We start from the raw sequence: 16,359 nt of genomic DNA, 5'->3' as shown, positions 1-16,359 counted from the left end.
CGGGGCGGCTCGCGGCCCTGCTCGGCCGCTCCGCAGGGCGCGCGTGCTGCGGGGAACGGGACCCGGCGGGTGGCTCCTTAACGCGGGCTCAGAGCGGGGGATAAACGCGGCAGCGGCGCGCGCAAAGATGGAGCCCCCGTGTAAATAACGCTCGGGGAGCGCGGAGCGTGACGGCGCGACACGGGCAGGGAGGCGCGGAACTTCCCCGCCACGGGAGCGGGAATTCACCTGGGAAGCGTCTGCCTCCTGCAGCACGGGGAGCCCTGGCTGTGCCCGCCAGCTGCCCTGGTGCGCTGCCTCCTCCTGTGGCTGGGGCTTGCGAATCCTTCCCTCGCTCAGCTTTTCCATAGGGGTTGGCTGGTGGGGTTTAGCAGGCAGGCTGCGTACAAAGGAAAAAGCATATTTCATTTATCCAGCTTGTATAGCTCTGGAACCAGTTCAGTTATTTTAATGAAACCCCATTAATGCTGCTTATAGTTGATGAATCTATTTTCGGTGCTATCCCTGACATATTTTAGCTATGCTGATAGAAAAAAAAAGCTCCAAAACTATATGTTATGTGATGTTATTTTATCTAGTTGCAGCTTGATATAATCTTTAATTAAAAAATAAGTGTATGCTACTATGAACTTATGTTACTGAAGGAGAAATAAATGAATTATTCTCAGGTTTCTGTACTCCTTATGTGAAATCTGAGTTATTTGATGAGGATGTATCCTGTGTTGTACAGAAAACATGTTATTTTATGTATGGGGTAAAGTCTCATGATTGATGGGAAGTTGGTGGTGTAATACAAATGCAGTATTGTATTTTTAAGTTAATATTTGTGCCAGTGTTACGTATATTCAAAAATGTTATGCATAGTCAAATCCTGAATTTCAGAAGCCTCTGTTCAAAATAGCAGCTAGTATGTTATATATAGCACTTTGAAGGAGCACAAAAGACTATGGAGAAGTTCATGCTATAGAAAAGCCTTGACAGAAAAAATAGTCCAAAAAAAAAGAAGTGCAAATCTCTTTTTTTTTTGACAGCTTTCTTGTCACAGGGTCAAGTGCCTGCACTAGAAGTAAGAATAATAGATCAAATGATTTAGTTCTGTGCCAAAGAAAAATGGGAAATTATTAAATGTTAGCAAGATTATCTCATGTGAGTTGAATTTAAGAGTGATCTTATTTTACTGTCAAATTCATTAGGCTTTCTTTCAACCACTTCCTGTTTGTACAGAAATCACTATTGTTGCACAAAGAACAAAAGGAATTTAACTATTTATTTACTGGCATAGATAACTTTATAGAAAATATACATTACTGATAGGAGGGCTCTTTATTGCTGCAGCAGGTTCTGATCAGTGTTCTCGATTTACAAAGTGATGAGGTATAGTTTTTAATACATCTTGAACCCAGCTGTCTAGTATAGAAAGAGGAGGCTAAACAGCTTAGTTGGGCAAAAGGCAAAGTGCTGTTTTGCAAGAGATCTAATGCTACATGAAATGTCTTTGGCTTCTGCTTTTGTGTGCTGGACGCTGTCATAGGGGCCTCTTGCGCATCAGGATATGCTTGCCAGGACAGTTGTGAGCTACTACAAAATGAAGATAAGGCCTAGCTTTCCAGGCATCTTTCTGTGTGTTTGTCTAAAAATGTGGTTACAGGACTAGCCAAAAGAGGAGCCAAAATTCCAACTTTCCATCTCCTTCAGGAATGTATGGTGTTAATTGGTTTGAGCGAGCCACCAGCTTCACGGTACCTAGAAGAGTTTGGCGCAGTTCTCTGAAGGCCAAGGGCGATTAGTGACCTGACATGGTTGGGGAGAGCAGCTGTAGCCCATGCTATGTAATTACTGACACTTATACATATGGTCCTAGTGTGGATCAGAGTGGGTTCCTCAGTTATAGCTAGACTAACTTGGTTCTTAGAATAAGATCTCTTTGATCCACTACCTTGAAATAGCAATGTTAGCCCTCTCTTTAATCTGCCACATTTTCTTAAATTGCCTCTTCTACATTTTTGATGTAACAATTAATGATTGCTCAGCCACCTTTCTAGCTATATTCCTAGAATGTGACTACTAATGAAACAGCAGTGAACTTTAGATAGGGAAAATAAACTGTCCCTTTTCTAGTTTAGTGCAAGGAAATACACTTACGGAGTTTCCATGTAGAAAGCTCATGTGAATCAATTGGACTGGATTATCATAAAATTTAAGGCATTCAATGGAAAACAATCCTTGGTGGAGTAATAATACCTATATTAGAGCAAAGTTCATTGTGTAGAATGTGTGCTGAGGGATCTTGAGAACTAGGGATATGCTACCTATGCCAGGTAATGCTGTAGGAAGGTGGAGGTGCAGGAGGGAGTGGCAGTTCTATAACTGAACTTCCTGTTTTGATTCTTCTTTTTATTTTTTTTTAATGTACATTATTAAAATTAAATGCAGTCTCTTTTTTTCTGTTATTTGAGTTTAGACTATAGCTGTCTTGCAAGATGGTAAGGTAGTAGTAAGTGATCTTTCATTTACAATTTTATTAATAGAACTTTTTGCTACTTTGATTTCTCATGTGAAATTATGATTTCCAATAAAAGCCTCTACATGCTTTGTGAGACTTTGAACATATATTAGAATGTAATATTAATTGCATACAAATCAGTCTAAGCAAATGAAACGATGTGCTTATAATAATTTACTTTGTAAGACTGATGTATAGGTATCAAATGACCTTTGGGAGAGGATGGTAGAGTTTTTAACAAACTCTAGAAAGCACAGCTTTCTAGAATAACTTATTTCTAGTGAAACTACAGTGGTTATTAAATGAAAAGTACTGATAATGGAAAATAATTTCTCGTGGACCTAGCTATTCATTTGGTACTAGTGCAGAAACTTTTGGCTCCCTAGAACACAGTTTATGAATGTGGTGTCCAGCATTATCTCTGCTTTTGAAAATTAGAGAAATTCTTTGAGACTTCTAAATTATTCACTTTTCATAATAGACAGTTATTAATGAAGTAGCATCTTAGCATATGTGAGTGACCCAAAGTGACCCTAGCCAGCCACATAGGATCACATTTTAAGAGTGATTGAGCTGTCAGTCTAAATCTGTTTGTGCTCCATATGGGTTGCTGCTCCATGTAGTGCTCCATGTGATTGCTGAAGAAAAATCAGCTACTGAAAAAAATCATGACTAATGAAACCACTTTTGAGAATTTTCTTTATTGAAATCTATAGTAATGTTTAGAGCATTTTAAAGCTTTTCAACATTAACTTGGTGGTAATGTAATGCTTTAGGCAGCTCATTTAATATTAGCTGTTCCAGTTTATTTTCAGTTTCTACTGAAGGATGGATATTGCTGTATATAAATGCACTTGGTTGTGAACTGCAGCAGTTCAAGTGCACCTGATCTCAAGAACTTCTCAAATCATTTCAGCATGAATTGCAGAGTCCTTTTAGAGATATCTTTGAAAACACTATGAAAAACTACCATGGAACTGTCACCTTTCTGGTGAATAGTCTTTAGGATATTTGATAGGATGTGAACAACCAGACTTTTCATGGAAATTCTAAGTGTACCACTGATTGGTAGAGCTTCTAAAGTTAAACTTTTTGATAAAAATGATAATCATTTTCTTTTAGCATGTTACACATTATTTCTACCTTTCAGGAATGCCACAAACGTCAAGCTTTTCACAAACATTGGTGAGAGGAAGCAGTGATGGTAATTGAGGTTATGCTCCTCTTATTCTTGCATAGCTTATCCTTTACCTACGTTGAAGGGAATATTTGCACTGATAGCATGAAGTTTTTGTTGCATTCCTTAGAACGACATCCATTTGTGACTGTAATTCTGGTGCAGCAGGCTTGGGTGTTCATCAGGAAAACTGGTGAGTTGCAGCAGGCAGATAATGAGCTCTTATTCTTTGCCCCCTAATTGGTGTCTTTACAGTATAGGTAGCTCAGTTGTCTCCCTGAAGATGGGGCAGGTGAAGGTGAAAGCTGGTTAGAGCAGGCAGAGTGGGAGGTGAATGGGAAAGTGCCGAAGCCAGGAGAAGTGGAAGGTCCCTTTTAGCAGTGACTGCAGCGACAGGATCTTAGATCGGTATAACTTATGTCAAATTGCACCATCTATATCATATTTCATGATCTAATCAGTATTTCAGAGTTTAGGTACCACTAGAAATATCCCCCTTTTCTTTTTCTTCTATTGTACTAAATTATTACTAAAGAACTATGAAATTCTTTGTAACTTTTAGCCTTCAGTGAATACTGCCATAATCTTCAGCCCATACAAGAGCAGAGTTAGTAATAGCTTTAAATGAGAACAAAGTTTATAGCAAATTACAAGCAAAATATAGGATGTAGTCATTACAAATTTTTCTCTGCCACCAACTTCTTTATCCTTTTAAACTTGGTGAGCTTTAATTAAACACAAATGTAAAATTATCTTCAGCTCATTGAATGATAAGATCTCAGCTAGAGGATATTGAAATAAGCACATCTCAACATGATAATTTGACCTTTTCATATATCTGTTGATGTAGTGTAATTCTAGAAGTTCTAAAATCAAAAAGAAAAGTTATCGCGAGGAAAAATTAACATTCAGAGAAGCATTCTGTGATGTGCCATACAGTATATGAATTCATGGTGGAAAGAAATTTGTTTGAAATGTTAATAGGCAAAAGAATAAGATGCACTATTCAGCTGAGCTTCTTAGCTAATACGTATGACTGTCAGTGGACAAAGACTGTTACCAAGATATTATGTAGGTATTTATGTGGAACACTAAGTTATTTTCAGTTGCTAAAACAAACTGTCTTAAGACGAAAACAGTGAAAATATGATATGTTCTTAGTTGTCTGGAGTAGTGACTTTGAAAGAAACCGCAGCTAATGTTTCTAAGCATCAATGTGGACTGGAGTAGCATCTATAAAACTCGTGAAGAAACCTTAGTATCATCTTTCTTAAGTGTTGCGTGAATGTCTTTGATGTCAAGCTTTAAGTATTTTATCTTTAATGACAGTAAATTGTTTTGGGAAACTGAAACGGCCTTCAGCTGAGGTTCAAGCACTCAGAAATGATGCCACATATTTAATTTAGCCTTTTCTTTACTTGAGTGATAAGGGGCATTCCTTATTTCCTCATTAATTTTGAAGTATGGCATAAATGCTGCCCCTATTCCTAGGTATATCATTTAAGGTCAACGCTGGCTTTGGGCATATCTGGGTAGGCATAGCATTAAGCTACTCAGTGCTGTTGGCACTGGGCAAGTAGCAGAACTGTAAACATAGCAATGGCTTTTACATATACTGGTAGCTCTGTTTTCCTTTTGAATTGCAGTTTAAAACAGTCATTGTCTTTTCATTTTTGTGAAATATAATGATCAACCTGTTGTGCTGTGGCTTTATGGGTTGCAGTCTTTCAGTTATGTGAAAACTATAAAAAATCAAGCACTTCAGCATCAGCTAGTCCCAAATTGTTACTTTATCAACGTTTCATATGTGGTTTTATTAATAGCCATACTTGGCTGAAACAAGATGAAACACTATTTGTTCTTTGTTAGAGTATCTTCCAATCCTGAGAATTCTACATGAGATGTAGCTTTTTAAACACACCATTCTCAAGTTTTTAATTTTGTTTAGAAACTCCTGGTATGAGGTAGCAGTCAAGTTACTGGGATTTGTCTTGTTCAGTCTAATTGTCTTGTGTGTTATCTACTAGGAGGTTTCGACTCTGTGGTGGGAGTTCTTCAAATGTTTCCTGAGTCCTATCTTATTTTCATATTATTTTGAAAATAAAAATTATTGTATGGTAGCTGAAGATGGTAGCTTATTTCCAATTCTGTGTGTGACTAGGTGAATAAGTCTCTTAGTTGACTTTTTGAAGTTCATTGTTAAGTATCAAGCTAGATGTTGCATGGGAGTTCCTGTCTCTTATGATTTGTATGCCAAGTTTTTTCCCTGGGCCTATAAAAATAAAAGATAAAGCTAGGTCTGTCCAAGTCATCTGAAGAGGGCTGCTTTTTAAGGTGGACAAATCATAGAAGCTGTCTTATGGAAATACAAAATTTTAAATTACATGAACTTGATAGTAAAGTTGTATTTGTTTCTTAGAGTATATGTAGATATTTCCACTAAAATTAGCCCTTTTTAATATCAGTTGTGTATAAAAGTTGGATAATGTAATCTTTTTAGGAACAAGATGGGAGCATGCTTCCTGTGAGCAGGTGGGATACAGTGAAGCAACGTATGTATAACAGGTGGTCTAATTTATGTAGACACTCCATAAATTACTGGCTAAAAAGTGAGCTTGTACTAACTAAGCAAGGAATATTTTTGTTATTCCTCTCTTTATAAATCAGCCTTGTAGTACCCTAGCTTGAAAGGTAGGGTAGGGTGGAGAAGAGTGTGTAGAACATGGGCTATTTTTCAGTGCAGTGGTTGGCATTATATAGGTTTATTTTGTTCAGTTGTGAAATGGGGGTGTGTGGTGAGCTAGAGGAGAATCTTTGTGTGGTGCTTGTCTGTGCAAAGGTGTGATATATCAAGTATTGGGAAGAATTTGAGAAAGGATAGGTAAAAGTGAGACAAATAAGTTAAAGCTCAGTAATGGACAAGGACAGAAAATGGATTGTTCTGTGTGAGGCTTTATTTTTTTCTGCTCTTAGGCTTTAGCCAGTATGTTTCTCTTGAAAGAATAACTTAAAACTAAGGCTTTGGACCACAGAAACTAAACCTAAAAGGTTTTTTTTTTCTGCAGATAACTGTTCTCTGTTTTGTGGTGTGTCCATTACCTGGATTCAGATTACATACTACTGAAATTTCAGTATAGATCTGCCCTTTAATTTATAAAAAGAGTAAGTATAGATATCTTGTACTATTTTTTGTACCCACAGCTTGATAATTTAGACGTTTTAATACCTAAACTGTCTTTTAATGTTACTGGCATGAGTGATTAGGCATCATATGTTGTAGAGGAAACTGCAAGTCAAAGTTTGCAATGTTCAGTTAGCATAGTGCATTTTCCTCCCTCAAAAGGCAAAAATCATAAGGGAGGATTATAAACCACAACTTGGATTATGAATGGCAAACCTTAAGTTAAAATAAAGCAATCTGTGTGTTTTGTGCCTTGGGCTCTAAACCTGTCTTTATGCAGTTTCACTTCAGAAGAGACCAGTTAAAAAAAAAAAAAGTAGAGTTTTATGTTTCTCTGTCTGTATGCAGCGAGCTGTCAAATAGCAATTGGGAATGAGGGGAATCTCCGTTTTGAGACCATCTGTGTCGGTTCTTTTGTCTGGACCTGACAAGAGGTCATGGCAGATGGTGGGGTCACAAAGTCTGGCTTCTTGAGCTTGACAAAATGTGTTCATAAAGCTGGAAGAATACCAACTGTTTGCGCTGGCTGACCAGCATTGTGGCAAAAGACGGTAGCAGTTCATGGACAATGCCTTCTGGATCACTAAGCTTGATGGCAAATAACTTGTCAAAGATGAAACTAGTTTGCCTCTCTGTAAACAAGTTAAAACTGCTTGCCAAATGTATTCTTAACTGTGTTTTATTTGAGGAAATTACTTGTAAAGGCTCTTAAAGCAAGACAGTGAAAGCAAACTATACGGTGTGCTTTGCTCAGCGCTCCAGATAATGTGTTTGGAGAGTGTGTGGAAGGGGCAAGAGGATGGGACAAGACTCACAGATCCTGACTTTAAAACACTGCAGGGATTCACCGTACTGCACTTCACTGAAGAGCAGTTCAGGAATTTGCTCTTTTCCAGAACTGATTTATGGCATTTTTATGATTCTGCTGCAGGTTCCAGAATTGCTGCACAGATACATAGCCCCTTTCTCCAAGAGTGTAAATAGATGCCTGTCTTATACAGGTAGTGTCCTGTTTGAAATCAGGTAAGATCCTTTCTTTCATAGTCTATTTGAAAGTATTAGAGCTCTCTAGCCATAGCAATCTCTGTGCATGTTAATTTCATTTCTCCATCGCACTACTGCTTAAAACTTGGCTAATACAAACGTGCCTTATAAAAGATACTGATTCTGCACTTGACACTTTCACTGTTTTTTTTTTTTTCTTCTTAAAATGGAAATCTTCATTATTTTAAACTTTTTTTTTGTATGAACATTAAATAGACAATAACAGTTGTGCTTGATTTAGAAAATTCAATAGTTCCTTGTGCTGTTTGCTCAGAAATGTGCTGTTGATTGTACTGAGGCTGATGATTAAATCTCAGTTTTGAGATGCAGAGTAATATTAACATTGTAGTGATTCTAAACTGTTTGTCATGAATGGCAATTGCTCCCCTTTGTCTTATCTATTTATTTATTTTTGGTCCAGAACTTTTTGCTTGTTTCATAGTTTTTATTTTTTCCATCCATTTTTAATATCCTCTGCTTACACAGAAAAAAAAGCTTGGATTGTCTAGCTTCTAGCATTTGGCCCAAATTGATGGAGTAGTTTGTTTATCAAGCTTTCCTAGTAAGGCATGCTCACAGTTATCGCTTAGTTTTATTTAGTTTTTCATATATATATATATGTGTGTGTGTATGTGTGTGCTATTCTTTCTAAAGGGTTATTTGTAGATCAGATACACTTAATGTTTGATCTTAAATTTTTTTAAAAATGAATTCTTTCTGACTTCCAGCTTATCGCATAGAAAGGATGCATTAAAATTTAGAAGCTTTCACTGGAAAGTGGCTTAGTAGACAAGAGTTGAGTAGTTCCGGGTAGTGTCACTATGCTGGATCTCTGAATAAGTGAAGGAATCTATATAAAAAGTCATCAAATTCAGTACTCTTTTGGACTGTCCAAACCCAGGAATGCAATGTGCATCATGGATGCATACATTAGTAAGAACAATTTTGGATGCTTTCCTAAAAGGAGGATGAAGATGCTGGCTATTCTGAAAGCTGGCATAGGTTAAGATACAGCATTAACTTACACCATGCCTTTGGAGCTGGTGCGCTCTGCTGTTAATGGTAACTAGCACATGCTCATTCCAGACGATTTTGTGGAATTGATTCCACACTTGAAAGTGTGAACATCTCTCCTTCTCTTACACAACCAGTTGCAGTTGTAGTCCATTTATTAACAAGTAGTCCTTTGAGAGTACTTGAAGGTTTTGTCAAATTCAGTTTATCTTTAAAGTAATTGTTTTCATTTTGTCTATTTTTTAAATGTTTCTGTGAGACTCCTTTTTTATTTTAAAAAATGAAGTCATTGTAAGCATTCTTCAGTACAGCAAAATGTTTGTTTTTCATGGAATTTTAACATAATTCTCATTATAATATTAAGACCATAATACATGGTTAGAAATTTCCTAAGACATTAAATATTTACTGCTTACTGTTACATCTGTGACTTTTCTAAGCAATGTAAATGATACTAATCTTTGCAGAACCATGCTATTCTGGTGATTTGATGTTATTAAAATCAATCAAATAAAAATATCCCAACACCCCTCACCTCCTCCCCAGCTACACAAGAAAGCATCTGGTACTCTCTGGAGATGCAGAGTTTCAGATAGACAACTAAGTAGAGATATGTTTTACCTAAGATGTTTTTAATTAATTTTCTTGCAGGATGTTCAATTTAAAGATTCTTTGAAGATGAAAAGGGATATCTTATGGTTTTACGGAATATAAAGCAATATTGTCTGACATGACGGCAAAAAATGTAAGTTTATAATTAAATAACATGTATTACTTCTTTATCTTGGTATGTTGCCAGTTACTTCTGACTTGAAGCGGTTTGTGTTTTGGTTTCATGTGTGGAGCAGATTTTTGTATCCTACACACACTCTTATCTCCTGCATTTTGATACATTTAAATTAGACATAAGTTCTTTAGTAATATTGGATTTAATCAAGGCCAAGTTGCCAGTGGGAATGATTCTATATTCTAAGGCTTGCTCCCAGTGTATCAGAGAGCTGCTTATTTTGCCGAAGCAGCTCAGCTTTGCACTACAGTAAATCCTTCTGGTCTCAAAGCTCTAGGAAGAGCAGGAAGAGAGCGTATTTCTTTTATAATGTCTCTGTGCTCCTGGTTCCTAGACTACTGAGGGCCTTCCTGCTTATTCCTCTGCCATATGAGGCTGGACTGTATTGAGGAGTCCAGAGGTTGTATCTTTGCTCCCCTTATCCATAGTTCTGGAGAGGCTTATGAAATTAAAAACATCTTGACCTTAATTTTCTGCCTGAGTAGCTGTGCTTCTTGATGTACACGATTTATATAGAGAACAATTTTGATTAAGCTTGACAGTCAGTGAGTGGAGTATTACTTTAGGCATTGAGCAATTTATCCATTGGCTGTCTTTGGTAGGTTATCCTGTCAAATTAAATCTGAAGAGGTTTGGGAACCAACATCAACATGATTAAAGAAGCAAGAACCTCAGAATAAAAGTGCCGAATAAAAGTACATCCTGACCCAGGGATGGCTCTTTGTTTAGTCATTCAGTAATTGCAAAAGTTTCTGTACATATTTGGTTAGCTAATGATAGGGGTATCATTTGGTTAATTTACATCTTCGGACTTGGAAATTTTTATTGTTAAATAATTTCATTTGGTATGCAGCTGCAGGTGGGTTTTTTTTTTTTGTTTGGTTGNTTTTTTTTTTTTTTTTTTTTTTTTGGTGTCTTATACTTACTTGATTCAAGCTGACCAAGCCAAAATATGTATAATATAATATAAGTATAAATATATATATGTGTATGTATTTGCGCAACAACTACTGACTTGCTTGCTAAATGCAGCATGCTATTCCTTTGCAGAAGTGTAGATGAAGAACACTTTCTAGTATCTTTTTTTTTGGAATTGTTCTTAGGGTAGTTAGACATTCCTTGCAAAGAGCTGTGACCCAAACAGTTATGAATAACGATGTTGAATAGAGGTGATAGATTCTTTTGGAGATTAAATGTTAACATGATTACCTTATAGAATCTATGCAGATGTAACTTCAGGTGCCTGCTAATAATGGATCGTTTCAGTGTTTGCTTGTGTTATACAATGCCCTTTCTTTACCTGTCTTGTACTTCCATTCTTACCTGTTGCTTGGGTAGGAAAGTCTTCACAGAATTGCTGAGAAATGAAGAGAGAAGAGAAAAAAATAAAAGCAAGCACACATTAAAGTTATTGTTAGGAGAAAATAAATGGCATTCCTCAAACAGATTATTTGAATAAAACTTAATTTTGATTGTCTAGTCTTAATATATGTACATGTACTCTTAGGGGTATTTGCTATAGTTTCCCAGGTGGTGGATGGCTTATCGTGGATAAGGTTAGTTGGATGGCTGTAAGAGTTGGCTTATGCCAATATGGAATATTGCGTTAACTGCTGGTTAGATGGGTGCCTGCCTTGCATGGGAATAGATGTGGGGCACTTGCATGATCAGTGTTGGTATATTGGTTACACAGCAAGTAACTAACAGCTAAAGATAGAAACTTCCTAAAACATTGTTTCAGTTTGATCAACATTGAAGTTTGGCCTATACTTGATCCCATTAAAAAAAAAAAAAAAAAAAAAAAAAAAGAGTGATCTTTAGATCACTTTTACATGATCTTCTGTGTCCTTTAGATCACTAGATCTTTATCCCTGTGGTTTCCTATTCTTTTTGTGAAGCTCCAGTTTAAAATCCTCTTTTATTTCTTGCAGAGACAGGGATCCTGGGGAGAAACTGATATTGTTATATAGCGCATAAGCAGATGTGGTGTGATCTGACAGTTCTGGCTCTTCATCTTGACCTTGCAATCTTTTGTAATTCTTTCAAGGCAATGAAAGGATTGCAGTGCAACCTTAATAAACTTTTCCATCCTTACTAAACTTTTCCACCTTCATTGCAGCATGAGCCCTAAGATGGAAGAACACTAGAATCCTTTGTTTTTTCATATAGACCTATTACAAAAACAAATACAGAAAAGTTTGATATCTTCTTCCTCTTTCACTATGCTCAAATGCAGATATTCACAATAATTTCCCCTGCAGCATACCACCTTTACTACCTATGTACCATTGCCACCTAGTGGAAAGAAAAAAAGATCTTTTTTTTCTTTTGGGGGGGAGAAAAAATTTCCATAAAAATGCAAGAAACAAACAGCCAGAAATGCAAGTGTGTTGTGATACAGAGCTGGGATTATCAGCAGTAACTGCAAAACGTTAAGTTCAGGGAACAACTGTGCTTGTGGAATTATGCATAAATCACATTTGCTCATTAAAATCAAAGCATTTTTCACAGAAGACCAGAAAAATGCTGATTTTTATTGCTGGTAAGTGTCATATTTTCACAGATCATTCAGGTGATTATCACAAATCAACAGATGATCTGTCTTGAATTGGAAAATATGCAATCTGTTTACTGGAGGGAAAAAAAAAGTCTTGTCTACTTGTATTTGTCAGGCAGATGTATAAAAGCCATTTTGAAATCGTTATTAACTGTTGTGCAGGATATTATAAAAGGACTTGAAGAAATTGTGATTCTGGATTTCGAGAACATGATGCATTTCATCCAGATGCTGCTGCCCTAGTGGTGAAATGAATATATTTTTGTGGATAAAATACTCATCCCTGAATGTAAAAAACATTGCAGCAACTGCTAAAGTTAATACATTGCTCCTGATGGTGGAAAAAAAAGTCTCTAAAATTGTTGCAGAAGAGCTTGTTGCTACACTGAGTGCTGATTTTCTAAAAAGAAATCACTTGATAAATAAGTTATCTGGTTGAACCTAGCAATTGAATGCTAGTAGTAGGGTTTTCTTTGTTCTGAGAAAGTTTATTTTATTTAATTTTAGTGTTATGATACTATTCTTTCATTTGTTCACAATCAAATGATTGTGATTTATTTTGATTAAAGTTGTACTAAGTGACCCTAGCAGTGTGTTCCATTATTACAATGTGCTTTTGTAAAATAAAGCAAATATTTGATTTTTTTTTAGCCTTACATATCCAAACCCTTTGTACCAGTTATTTACGAAAGTACTGCATTCTTTCAAGATCTCATACTGTGTACTGGAGGAATCATGCTCTGATTTCTGAGCAGATTGCAGTTTCTAAAGGACCTCAGTCATTCCATACTGACCACAGATTCCGTCTGGGAAGCAAAACAAAATGCCCTGGTGAGAGGTGCTTGCTAAGGTGGTGCAGTCCCAGTGCAGCTGCAGAATGCCTCCCTGCTGCCGTGGGGCGCTCCTCCCTACCTGGCATCTGAGGCACTTCCCAGTCTCTTGGTTTCTCCCCTCTCTCAGTTAGGAATTGATGAGTTTTTGTTTGTTTGTTTGTTTGTTTTTCTCCTCTATAGCATGCTTTGCATATATGCCAACATCTGGGATGCACCATTCTGTTCCCTCTGATCTAAATCCTCTCTGTGTCCAGGAATTTACCCTCAAGGTAGCACAGTATTTCTGGAGACTGGGGGATGATGTTTAAAATGCACGAGCAGTCACATCTCCTCAGCCCCATAGGTATAACCACTGAGTGCCGAGAATACTGGAGATGGAGTAGTTTCCTGCTGTGCTACAGGTGGCAGCTGCTCCCTGTGATAGAGGTGACAATGACATGAGTTATGTGTAGTACAATATCAGGATATTGAGAGTTTTTCTAAATTAATTGACTTCATTAAAAATATAATTTGTCTTCAGATACCGCCAATAGATATTTCGGAGTATTTGCTTTGGATCTCAGGCTCTCTCTAAACTGTGCTAACTATACAATTACAGTGTTTGGGGAATTTAGAGCAGGTGTTCCATTTCTTTTAGCTTTTTTCAAGTTATGGTGTAGAAATCATTTTAACCTGGGCATTCATTTAAAGTAGAAATTTAAATTTGGGAAGCAAAATAGACAAGTATACTTGGTATGTTCTTTGAAAAATGTCTCGCCATTGAATATATAAAATTTGTGCTTTCATAATACTGTTGTTTACATACTAGAAAGCATGAAAATGTTTAGCATATTTTAAGACTCCTGAAATGTTTTATTCAGGTTGGTGTGACTCCCACAAATGGTGACTTGAAAGGATTTATAGATCAGAACCAGAGTCCAACAAAAGGTAAGAGAATTCTGTTGTTATACATAGTGAAGAAACATACATAAGACTTTTTTTTTCTTTAGTAAATGAGTGTTATTGCCGGTCTCATTGCATGTGGTCAGTTCAGTTTTGGGGGACTCAGAATTTAAAGTTCAAAATGTATTACGTGAATCCACAGTCGTACATGTAGTATGGCTGATGTACCAGTGTCTCTGATCTTCAGATTTTTAAAAGGGAATGGTTAGAAATTGTGGTGAGAGCAATTAAATGAGTAAATAAGCATCTCTCTTTCTTGTAGTGAACAAGTGAATAATGCACTGAGGGTTGGGGGGGGGGGGCATGTTTTTGTTTGTTTGTTTTCCCTAAAATTTTGAGGCTGTTCTAGTGATTCTCCAAAATGAGAGGGAAGGTTAAGCATGACCACCTCCATGGTTCACTTTTGCTACTGAAGGCTGTGAAGGAGAATGAAAATGCTTTGACCTGTTTTTGTTTTTGTGGTGTTGGGCAAGTTTCTTTTTTTTTCTGTGCCTGAGTTGTAATTTCTGGATCGGATCTATAGGTGATACAATCCAGTGGCCTGTCTGTATCAATCAGCGAAGTCCTGCTTTCCCTCAGCCCCTTCTAGGCACTTATTTGCTTTGTCGTGGCTCAGGCGCACATTAGACCACTGAACTCACTAGCCTGGCACAAGGGCCTCTGGACATCTTCCAAATCTGCCTGGCTGCCACCCTGTGCCACGTGCCCTGGGTGTCCCTGCTGGAGCAGGGTGGTTGGTCCCTTCCAACCTCAACCATTCTGTGATTCTGTGAAATTAATCCAGATGGTGCCAGGGGTGTTGAGTAGCAGGTTGGGCTGGCTCAGGGAAATACCCAGTGAGCAGAGAAATTGGCATGAGGAAGGGGGAGCAGTGACTCCAAGACCAGGGTAGAAGAATAGGGAGCAGGATCTGCTGCTGCCAGTGCTGAACAATTGGGTTGACTTAGCTGCATCTATGATTTAACTCCTAGTTGCAGTTCCCTGCTTTGGAGCTAAGTTTGTGCTAAAATGAAACCATAGCCTCCATTACCAGGCCTCATTCTCTAAGCTAAGTACTCACTAGCGTTGGTAATCTTTGGCAGAAGGTAAGTAACAAACATCTGGTTGGTAACATCTTAGCTTTTAGAGCTGTTTGCATCTGCGTAGGTCAGATAGTGTTTATTATTCATGTAGCCACAGTGCTATAATCATTTGAGATTTCACAAACTAAGACAAAGTGTGACATTTCATTAGAGTAATCTCAAAAGGAAGATAAAAATACTGACAGTTTATTCAGCACTTTCTCCTTTTTCTCTGTGACAGAGATGAGGACACGACAGTGCCACAGTAAGATCTCAGTCATCCTTATCCCAGTCTACATTAGATTTTGCTCCTAGGATGATGGATGTATTTCTTTACCTCCATTCTTCTGTATTTTCTAAAATGTTATGCATAAATGATTTTTTTTTTAATGCTGAGGTGTAATTAACAAATACTAGCATCCCTGTTGAGATACTACAGCTTGTTTGCAGTGTGTGACATTCATTTTGATTTGGAGAATAAAACATGCCACCAAGGTTGAACCCACTGGCATGACAGTTGCAATGCTGTCTTGTGCTTTCAATCTGAAATATCTTCTACTTCACCTTTTTTGATTTGTGTAATCAGATATTGCTTATAAAAAGTTTTAGTAGGCAAAGGAGCTGCTGTGTCAGCTATGATTTAGTACTGTCTTTACTAAACTGTGATGCCATCATGTGAGCCCTCTAATCAGGCATGCTGAGTAAAAGGAGCTAGTATCTGTCATCTTCTGCAGTCACCTAGTGACATAAAAAGGGAAATACGTAAAAAAAAAAAAAAAAAATCTCTTTTAAACAAAACGGGCTCTGCCGAGACCTAGGACTGCAGGGCTGTCTGCCCCGTGTGCCTTTGTGCCTGCGCCGTGCCGCCCTGCAGAGCAGGCGCCCGGGCCGGGCCGGGCCGGGCCTCGCGCCCCCGGCTGCAGCTGCCGCCCCGCGGCGCGTCCCGAAGCGCCCAGCGCTGCGCGCCCGCGGGGCTGACCGCAGCCTGGCGCGCGCGCACGGCCTGCCGTGGAAGCGGTGCCAGGAAGAGCAGCTGCAGGAATTAAAAAAAAAGAGGGGGAAAAACAAAAGAAGGAAAGGGGGGGGCACAGAGAGGTCGCCCGTCGCTCAGGCTGCCCGCGAACGGCGCCCCGCGCCCTCCCCTTGCCCGGGGCGCGCACGGGAGCGCGGCCCGTCCGCGGGCGCTGCCGCTGCGGGCTCCTGCGCGCGGCGCGCGCTCGGGTGCGATTGCTCGCGCCTGGCCGCCGTCCCCGCGGCGGA

The 16,359-nt window shown here is 38.3% G+C and overlaps 1 protein-coding gene across 1 annotated transcript in view; it reads left to right on the top strand.

The window, feature by feature from the left end:
- The first annotated feature begins 270 nt into the window (after nucleotides 1-270).
- The window catches only part of TFDP2 (transcription factor Dp-2), a 48,467-nt gene continuing 32,378 nt past the window's right edge, over nucleotides 271-16,359 (top strand). Inside the window, exons 1-5 of the mRNA XM_026040001.1 lie at nucleotides 271-288; nucleotides 6,746-6,842; nucleotides 7,793-7,884; nucleotides 9,571-9,664; nucleotides 13,957-14,023. Of these exons, the coding sequence (XP_025895786.1) occupies nucleotides 9,650-9,664; nucleotides 13,957-14,023 (82 nt within the window). The 5' untranslated portion in view covers nucleotides 271-288; nucleotides 6,746-6,842; nucleotides 7,793-7,884; nucleotides 9,571-9,649. The remainder of the gene's footprint in view (nucleotides 289-6,745; nucleotides 6,843-7,792; nucleotides 7,885-9,570; nucleotides 9,665-13,956; nucleotides 14,024-16,359) is intronic.

This window comes from Nothoprocta perdicaria, unplaced genomic scaffold, assembly GCF_003342845.1.
Source record: "Nothoprocta perdicaria isolate Ctin4 unplaced genomic scaffold, notPer1 scaffold_25, whole genome shotgun sequence".
In the NCBI taxonomy this organism is placed as follows: Eukaryota; Metazoa; Chordata; class Aves; order Tinamiformes; family Tinamidae; genus Nothoprocta; species Nothoprocta perdicaria.
This window is presented reverse-complemented; position numbering and strand designations above follow the sequence as displayed.